Consider the following 10,859-nt stretch of genomic DNA (forward strand, 5'->3'; position numbering starts at 1 on the left):
AACCCAAACGTTTAAAAGATATTAACAGTTAAAGTTTCATTAATTTTGGGAAAATTTTTTATTTCTTATGAAATTTATAACTTAATGAAAAAAAATTATAAAAAAAACTATAAAAGTGGTCTTATATGATTTTTCGATTAAGTTAACCGTTTACGAGATATTCATCGTCAAACATCAATGCATATTAGGGTGGATCAAAAAAAAAATTTTTTTTTTCGTTTGGTACTCTGAAAAATAGGTTCCTAGACACCTCTAAGAAAGCCTCTCCAAAAATCTATTCATAATAATTTTTTTTATTGAGTTGTAAAATTCATAAGAAATAAAAAATTTTCCCAAAAATAATCAAACTTCAACTGTTAATATCTTTTAAACGTTTGGGTTTACGAAAAAATCATGATAGACCTTTTTTGTAGAGCATTTAATTTCCTACAAAATCTTAGGAACAAGATATTTTGTCAAGTAATTGGAAGCGAGATATAAATTTTTCTATCTGATAATAAGAAAAAGTAAAAAACTGTATGTAGGAGGACCTTCCCGTTACAATTAAAAACTCATATTTGGAGGGGCTTTCTTAGAGGTGTCTAGGAACCTATTTTTTCGAGTACCAAACGAAAAAAAAATATTTTTTTTTGAATCACTCTAATAAATGTATTCTTGATCTGGGGAACCTCCCCTATCTGTACATACCCATCTTAACCTCGAAATCCAGGAATGCTATTCTAAATCGCAGCCACTTCTTGTTTTATTATTGAAAATTTGATAAACAGCTGTCAGTGTTGCTTGTTTGTTATTCACAATAGATTAAAATTAGTAATTTTTAACAATGTTGCCAACGAAAATGCAATTAACTCTCTAAAATTTTGAGGATTAAATGGGAGTTATCAACGGAGTTATCTTTACTAACTCCTGAATTAATCCGGATTACGGCAGTTAGTCCGGATTAACGCTGCCGTCTGCCCTTTCCTTTATGCCTCCTCGTAAGACAATTAAAAGTGGGTACATAACATCGAAAACCGACACAAATTCTGATTCCAACATACAAAAAAAAATCCTTCATAGTATAGTTATGTGGTGAACACAAATGCGATGCTTTTACTATTTCTCTAATAGGTGAACTATTTCCGATATTCATATCTTCATACACTGGAAATTATCTTGTAGCAATGAATTGGCGTAGAAGCTGATGTCCGCTGTTTAGGAGCTGAAAAGCTTTTGTCGTTCCCTGATCTTTAGACAGCACAAGTTAGGAGTTTACCACAATCGACTGCTACTGGTGCCTGCCAATTTTACTCAATTTCTTATCCATTTTGGTTCTTTTGTAAAAACATGAATACTTAGCTTTATGATATAAAATGGATTGCTTTTATTATATATATTTTATTAGCAATATTCGTTCTGTTCTCGATCATCTAACGATAAATTGCAAGAGTCAAGTGCAAGAGTACAATACCTATTGATTTCATTTATAGAACTATATATTGTTTTCTAAAGTTGACATATACATATTATTACAGGGTTCAAAATATTTAAACGGGGGTACAGTTATAACTAACGATTTAATTTACTATACTCAAATATTGCTTTTTAATACTCCTTCCTCTTTCTTCAAGTTTGACGATATTGCAAATATTTCTTTCATTAATTTCAAAAAATAAATGTTTGCCTTTTAAGTTTTATTTGTTATGTTTTTAACTTTTGATTTTCATAGCGGGGCTTCATATGTTGGAAATAAAATAGTGAAGTGCTTATGTGCATGGTAGTTTTATTTTTAAATTAGCCCACATATTGCTTCTACCAGGTCATATTGTCAAAAATAGTTAAATAATATCAAACCGAAGTGTTTTCTTTTAATTATATGCAATAAATTATGAAATCTTGTTTAACACACAATTGTTTAAGCAACATAATATCTTCTTATCATCAATTTATTTTATACGTATTTAAATTTATTAATTTGTTATGTCAAACTTTTTCAAGAAAGATTTAATATGAATTATGATACAAAGACAGTTTACTTTTCCGAATTCGTGCCTGCCCAAGCCGATGTAGTTACGAAGTATTCCATTCACAAAATAAAATGAATTATATCACAATTTGATTGAACAATTTTACATTACATTAAACATGAGAACATGCAAACCTGAATACCGCCTATGTGAATAGATAGATATATGTATGGATATACATACATTAGGGTAGGCAAATTTTTTTTCTCCTATTACTATGTAATGTAGGTTGATAGACATCTCAAAGAAATCCTCGTCAAGTATGAACTTATTGAAAATTTACCGCTGGACAAAAGTAGTTTCTGTTTTCTCTGTTTTGGTTTTTCTTTTTGATGTTAGACGATGAATATATCGCAACTGCTTATAGACCGTTTTTGTAGACTAGCACTTTTCCCATAAGCCAATGAGCTCTGCATTTTAAAATTATGATTTTTCATTTAGTTATAATATTCAAAGAAAAAACTAAAAGTTCAACCGTTAATAACTTTTAAACATTGAGGTTGCATTTAAGGGCGCATACATGTGAAAGCCTTTCTCAGAGGTGGCAATCAACTTCATCGAACATTCCATTCTGTAACGACTTGAAGCTTGTGGCCAAAAAATATATACTATATAAGAGAACTAATATATGATCAAAATTAACAAATTGAGTACACGAAAATATATTTACTAACTTTTTGAAGTTTGATTTGAGTTGGAAATATTGAGTTAATAATTTTCTAGTTAAATAAGAGGAATTGGAAAACAGTTATGTACATATGCACTACAAAGTAGTACTGAAAACTGTCTGTTTCCACACAATCGAATTTACCTAATCGGAACGAACGAGAATTGCTACACGTTAAAGAACTGTCATCTCGGGAGATTTCCAAGTGATTCTATCGTGGCTAGCAACCGATGTATGTGAGATTCTTCAGGCAGGATCGCATACCAATTATGAACATAAAAATTATCTGCGCAACTAATAACTATACTTTTATATTGCGTCCAAAAAAATTAAGGAATGTTGTAGTTTACAGCATTATCGTTATGTTTTGATCAGCTTTGCTGTAAAAGCATGGTAACACTATTATATAATAAAACGACCTCACACCTCAGATGTTTCAAGTATGCGTACTGTTACACTGTCAACGGTTTCAAAAGTTATGGTTTATGACATTACTAGAGCAACAGCAATAGTAATTACAAACTTTTAGAAATTAAAACTGTTTATGACCTATTTATATGGAGATAGCGAGGAAAGAGATGCTTGAGGCAAATGTATTCAAGTTACTCCGTCAACGGTTTCAGTTTGTGTTTTGCAGTACATGACCAACAGCAACAACGAAGATCAAACTTCATAAAGGATATTTGTTTGCATGTTAACAAAAATGTGAATTAGAATTTATATTCACACTTATATTCTTAGAGTTCTGAACAATAGAAAATCTGCGCGAAGGTATAGGAATATAATGACTAATTCGCAAGCAAACCAGTAATCGTATTTTGATTAATATTAGGTTCATATATATGGCTTAGTTCTCTTATAGTTGTGTTTAAATCATCGTACTAAATTCGAATATTATTGTAAATTTTATACAAATTCGAGAAAAAAATTTAGAACAAATGTACCTCAATACCGATATCGAGTGTTATGCAAAACACTATTCTTTGATTGGTGACTGGGAATAGGAATGTTAAGCTGATTAAAGCAGTTTGGTGAAATTTATTTCGATAAAATTCAATTTGACCTCTTCTTAAGAAATATACTAGATTAATTTTTCACCACAAAATATTAGTCGTATTTCATATGATAACATATTCTTTACAAAAAATGTTTCGAATAGATTAAGAGGGAAACCAATAAGAGATGTTAGTCGTAGTAACAAGAAAACTAATTAGAATTGCCTCCTAACAGCAAATCTTTACATTTTAAATAATTCGCTTTAATATTACCAATATTTCAACTGTATTATTCGATTATTTACACATTATTATATAGTTTCTATAATAACTAAAATTCAGTTTCAAATAAGCAGTGCAATTCTTAATGTAAGCAAATTAAGAAAAAAACATAAAATTTTATATATTACAGTCATTGAGAAAACTCGCAGTAAAAGTCCAAAGTTTCCACAAACTAAGCTTTGTGTACAAATATTTCTAATATATATATTTATGTAGTGGGTTATACATATCTACGCATTATATAAAAAAGAAATGTAATAATTGGAACGAATGTCTTATGTTTAAGGGGGAATTTTCTGATATAATACTTATTACTTTGAACGAAATTTTAATAATAGTGATGCCGTATATACAATGATGCATCTGCAAATTCTCTTGTATCCTAAATTATAATATCCAATTGTCTGGCCTGATGTAAAATCTTTTTTTGATGACCGACTAATATTATACCCATGTCAGATAATTGTTGAGCCGTTAATCGAGATATCTATAATAAAAAGAAAAGTATAAAAGTTGGTAGTTATTTTAAATCCAGATATAGTATATGTATATATTATATATGCAAATTAAACAGTGAGAACAAAGAACATTAAATTGCGGTTTGCAAACACTAAAGGCTTGGAAATAGTTACTGAGTTCGAAAAACCTTTCTAATAAACAAACTTGGTGAATCCATCATTACATTTTAAACGTAATATTTAATTGATCACAATCTTATTTAGCACCTCATTAGCTAATAACAAACAAATCAGCTATAAATCACAATAAACATTAATTACTATCGAATCACGTGATCCTAATCGGAGAATTCGCTCTTAGTTATATTGAAATAACTTACGCTCACACCAACAGAAGCGGTAAAACTATGTAATACAATCCATTACTTAGTGCATGGGAGAGAAGGTGGATGAATAGCCCATTTCAATGAACGTAAGTCCTATTTCGTCAACAATAAGTAACTAACCATATTTTAGTATTAAAAATGTGCTTTTACTGTCATTAAAAATCTTACATAATAAATCATACACCGAGGTGGTCAAAACGATATATTTCATTTAATTTTTACATTTTCACCCATCTTCACTTAAAATTATTAAAATAACAACATTTCAGAGTCAATTATGTTTTGGCATTGATTTTTATTTAACTAACAAAATGCACGAGGTACTTTCTAAAAGTCTATAATCTCAAAGTTGTTATATTGCCAATCAACAACAATTATTAAATTATTCCAAAACAAGTAAATGTAATGAAAGTTTTAAGATATAAATATACCTGTTGGGCAGTCACCAAATTAGCCTCATTAAAGTGCTGTGAGTAGCGGGACATTTTAATATTTTCCAACCATAAGTCCGTACTTATAAAAATGTTGTGACCACGTTGTCCCTCTAAAATATGTGATCCATCGTTTTCGGGCGAATTTCTTGTTGTTAGCAGTGCTTGCGGTTGTCGGGCTAAATTATCCAATGTTGATACTATACTTGAAAATGTAGGTCGGTGAGTACGTTGCTTCTGCCAGCAATCAAGCATTAACTGATACAATGCTTCTGGACAATCCATAGGAGCCGGAAGTCTGTAACCCTTTTCTATACTCTTTATGACATCCTGAAAGCAACAAAAATGCAATAACTCGGATATCCTTGCTATTCACGAGTGTTGTGGAATCCAAGACAGATTTGAATAGTTATCATAATCGCAAACCAATTCTGATTTTTGATGGTGTTACCGAATCTGATTAGATTTTCGTCTTTCCGAGCATGCGAAAAACTAATATTCGAATCAGCTGTTTACTAATGTGACAAAATTTGCAAATTAATACACTTGGAAGCAAGCCTATTAAAATTTTTTATGAGATTCATTTGGGTGTTAAATTACCTTTTTAAATATTTTTTAAATATCCGGATTTTTTTCCAAAATCTCAATAATTAAGACATTTCGGGTTTTTTCTTATGTTTTCCCTATAGAAATAAAGATAAATTATTTCGTAAGAATAAAACAAATTAATTCGTAAGAATAAAATAACTTGATTTCTTAACTTACATTTCAAATCTGTCAGCGAAGATAGTCGTTTCTGATAGCAAAACTGATAAAATTTATTTCCGTAACACCCAAAACCGATACAAATTCTGTTTCGAACATCAAACCAATATGTAATATCTGAATTCATTATACCTACTACTTTTTTATCGGTTTCAGTTCTGATTCCGACAACTATCAGATTCCACAACACCCCTGACTATTATAGAATAAAAATCACCTGGTTTGACCAGTTCCAATAAGGTCGTTCGCCATACGACATAACTTCCCATAAAACCACACCATACGACCATACATCTGATGCCGATGTAAACTTACGAAAAGCTATAGCTTCCGGCGCTGTCCAACGAACTGGTATTTTTCCACCCTACGGCATGTAAATCAGTCTTTGTTTTATCGTTTCTTTTAAATTTTTTATGGACATACCCGAGTTGTGTATGCGTCACTAGCATTTTCTATCTCACGAGATAATCCAAAATCTGCTATTTTACATATAAGTTGAGCATTCACAAGAACATTTCGAGCTGCTAAGTCACGATGGACGTAATTCATGTCACTTAGATAAGACATACCACTGGCTATACCACGTAACATGACAATTAGCTGCAATGTTTGAAATTTCCCATCATTGACACGTAAAAATGTATCAAGGCTGCCATTTTCCATGTATTCAGTAATAATCATAACGGGGTTAGAACGAGTTACCACTCCTTGAAGATATATAACGTTAGGATGATCAAATTGGCCCATTATCGATGCCTCTGTTAAAAAGTCACAACGCGCTTTTTCGGACGAACCTAAGGTCGAGGGTTATTGATCACCAACTTAAATTTTTACAAAAAGCTAAAGTACCTGGTTTTAGAGTTTTTATTGCAACATCAATATCTTGAACAAAATTAGGGGGAATTTTTAAACGTCCACGACACACATCCCCAAACTCACCTCCGCCTAATATATAATTTATGTTATTGAAACATGGAAATATTTATATTTTACATTATACGTTATACCTATTATAGCTTCAATTGTTATATAATTTGCATCGATTTCCCGTGCGAATTCACGGATGGCTTGGTTAGGATCTTCATATGTATGAGGGTCGACATAACTCCGACTATTTCCAAATAAAGGCGTAGTCACTGCAAAAGTTTAATTGTTTATTTTAAATTGTGTTTTATACATGCAGACAATTTTCCTAGAAATAAACAGCTTCAAGAATACACTGTTTTGTGGCGATACTATTATCATGTTAAGAACATAAATTTTAACGCCTTACTTAAAAACACCTTACTAATCGAAAGCACCATAAGCAATCTGTTAATATACATTTATGTGCACATAAAGCTACAATTACATAAGTACTTTTTACATTTTGACTAATTTTAGATATTAGTTAAAGATCTGACATACATATATCTGTGAATCGCCAGGACAATTTTTTTTTATTTTATAGTTATAAATTATAAGCGTTGCCATGTTCAATTGAGCATGGTAAATAGCACAATATGTAATCTGTTAGTATGTTAGTATAGAATTAGTTTAAAAAGACTGAAGTTATCAAAAGAAAAACAAAGCTTTCAGCAAATTTTTTTCTGCTCCACACCATCTAGAAGACTACGTTTATATTTGGGACATACACTAGGCAGGAAAAGTCTAAGTAAACGGTACCAACCAAAGCAACTCATTAAAAAAAAAGGCTTTTAAATACTTTTTATAAAATTCAATTTATTTTTTTTTTTCATTAAGGATATTAAAAATGTAGTTTTATTAAAACAAAAGTGAATAATTTTCCAACAATAACATTGTTGGCATTTAATCAACAAGCTTGGAGATTTCTGTCGAAAATATTTTAGCCCACTCCTCGTGCAGTACATCCTTGAGCATAGGTTTTTGGTAATTGTGGGTTGGCGGAATTTTTGTTCCAGTGAACCCATAGGTGCTCTGTGGGATTCAACTCTGGCAATTGCGGTGGCGTCTGAAGCTGGTTGTGAACCTTGCAGAGTAAGCAAAGCTTAGCTATGTCTGCGGTATGCTTCGGGTCGTTATTTTGTTAAAAGTCACTTCCTAGACCCAACTATTCTGCGCTTTTCTTCAAATTTCTTTTTAAAATATTGATATATTAATGTTCCACCACCTCTATGCTTCACAGTTGGCATCAAGTTCTCCTTATCATGAGCCGGTCCGTTTTTCTCCATACAGTCTTACGCCCTTTGATTCCGAAGACGCACAACTTGCTCTCATCGGAAAAATAACGTTCTGCCAAAACTCCAGAGGATTGCTCATGTGCTCTTTTGAGAAAGCAATCGCTTTTGCCTATTCGCTAGCGATATGAACGGCTCTTGCGTGCGACGTGACCATGATACCCTGCTATCTTTAAAATCTTACGAATTGTCAGTGCAGAAGATCCTTTCAAATCTTTTTTAATACTTTTAGCAATTATGAATGCAGTAAGTCGCTAGTTTTGATCAACTCTCCTCAAAACGTTACGTGTTTCACACTCGGTTAGTATTTTTGTCCGCCTGGAACGATGCGTGGATACAAAAACGCCGGCACCTTTGTAATTTTTAATCACTATATAAAAGTATGGAAGAGTGTGTTCTTCCAACAATCCAATCGATTTCACGGTATGCTTTTCTTTCTTCATGGAATTTAACTAATATATCAGAGAGGCTTTCCATTTAGGGGACATTCTACATATATTCTGAAATAAATTTCAAACTGAATAGAAAAAAATCTTTTAAAACTGCTTATCTTACAAAAAAAAAAAAATAAAACTCTAACTTTCCGATACTTTTAGACTTGGTTATTCGGGAAATTCCCGTTTTACTAATTGTATACAGACTTTTTCTGCGCTGTCAAATTGATTATTTTGTTTTAATTTATCGATAAAACAATGGTGCCAGGTTTTCGTTATGTTTGAATATTATGCAATAGACTAGCAATAAGCATTTAATAGGGGTATTCTCTTGCTCTTGCAAGATTGCAGATTGCAAAAATACTATACCGAAATATACAAGGGCACGAGAGCACTCATTGCAGAATCTAGTGATATATGAACGGCTGATTCGGTCAATTTTTTGTGAATGACTATTATGCATGGCTATTGTGAATTGACGCACCTTCTGCATATATTTTTAACAAAAAAACTGTAACAAATCTTTATAATTTAAATAGAAATTATAAAATCTATTTAGAACTTACCTTCCTCAACAATTTAATAACGTATTATGTCTATGTAAAATGGCGGCTAAAACACGGTTGCAATTATATTTTTGCGTGACATTGCACGCAAATATACATGGGTTTTGGTCTGACATATTTTACAGCCATTGCTAATAATTTTCTGCGTGTGTTTGTTGTTGTGCCGGTGCACCAAGATGCAATTCTTGCACCGTGCAAGGGTTTTGCAAGAGCAAGAGAGTACCCCTAATGTGTTTATTCTCTAAAATATGGTATATACAATAGATTTTTTAACAAGAAAAAAGAAGATATAAGCATGTATTCATACTTTTTCTGCCAAGTGTAGCTGGACTGTTATCTTATCTTATCTAAATAATATTTACTACTTTGCCCAAGTTCATACCTAAAAACTGTCCACACTGTTTAATAATAATTTGGGTTTTGATAGTAATCAATATTACCCCATTGTTACTGACTACCTCATCAACAAAAACTCAAATATATGTTTTTATTTGGAAAGATAATGGTATAATAGTAATTATTAATTTAACATAACGTTTTATATTTTACATATGTATATATATATATTGGCTAGCATCGATTTCATAGTATTTTGCTTTAAACCATAGAACAGATTAATTATAGAAAAAAATAAAGACAATTATCAACGAAATTCTTTTCATAATTTAGTGTACGTGTAGTATCATTATCAAATCCTTTTATATTGTATTATTAATGCCTTAGTACAATAAGTATGTTGTTCTATTAAAATAGTTATAGATGTGTATACTATTGTTATAGCTAAAGGAAGTAGTTAGTATGATATATAATATTTGAAACGAATGTAAAATATTAAAAATGTTGGATAGTTCAGAAGCGCAAATGAAAATATTTTGTCTACTTAGACAATTTAAATATAACTAATTTAACATAAACTTTCTAAATATTATAATATTTATGACATCCGGACCAATCATCATTTATTTACCCAATTTAGTATACTATACCCAATTCCGTAAATAATAAATATAAAATAAAAAAATTACCATTTGATTGAATGGTTTTAACGATTGGTGTAGTATCCATGGCATGAACTAAAATTTAGATAGAGAAAGCTATTGATAAGTAAAAGGGTTCATTAAATTAAATCTGATTCAACATATATAGTACAATTTTGTAATTTTTATACGCGTGAGTACATACGATTAGTATTTAATGAAATCTTCTCAGGCAAAATTGCGATGGTAAAAGTAATACATATGAGATGTGTATATTGGATATTCGAAAAATTATTTTCATATTTCTAATCAAACTTCAACTTATTTTTTTATATTTATACTAATAAATAAATAAACAAATATGTGCCACTTTGGTTGACCCCTTTTTGCAATTTTTCCGTTAGAAACATTATTCCATCAGTGTAAATCGAAATTTGGAAATTTCGAAATTTCCTGAATCTAAGCGAGCGAACCATTGTTGTTCTACACGAACTGATGCAGCATAGTCTCCGTAAACTTCACAAATATCATTGGTGGCTTGCGTGGCATTCTTCCCTTTTTTTATACAAAAATTTCAAAATATAACGAATTTCTTCATATTTTCACTCATTATTGAACAGCTGTAACTTTTTTCCAACTTCCCCGAATTTAATTTTTTTGTTAAATGAAGCTTAAAATCTCACCTTTCCAACAC

General features: G+C 30.9%; 1 protein-coding gene across 1 annotated transcript; it reads right to left on the minus strand.

The window, feature by feature from the left end:
• Positions 1-1,339: 1,339 nt before the first annotated feature.
• Positions 1,340-10,284, minus strand: LOC126765691 (ephrin type-A receptor 4a-like). The gene is made up of 7 exons (XM_050483416.1): positions 10,214-10,284; positions 6,998-7,126; positions 6,840-6,935; positions 6,414-6,784; positions 6,208-6,354; positions 5,226-5,555; positions 1,340-4,437 (listed from the first exon to the last, which is right to left on the minus strand). Exons 1-7 carry the CDS (start codon positions 10,251-10,253, stop codon positions 4,333-4,335), a joined length of 1,218 nt encoding a protein of 405 aa, XP_050339373.1. The 5' UTR covers positions 10,254-10,284; the 3' UTR covers positions 1,340-4,332.
• Between the last annotated feature and the right edge of the window lie 575 nt (positions 10,285-10,859).

The sequence above is a fragment of the Bactrocera neohumeralis genome, unplaced genomic scaffold, assembly GCF_024586455.1.
Source record: "Bactrocera neohumeralis isolate Rockhampton unplaced genomic scaffold, APGP_CSIRO_Bneo_wtdbg2-racon-allhic-juicebox.fasta_v2 cluster11, whole genome shotgun sequence".
Classification (NCBI taxonomy): domain Eukaryota; kingdom Metazoa; phylum Arthropoda; class Insecta; order Diptera; family Tephritidae; genus Bactrocera; species Bactrocera neohumeralis.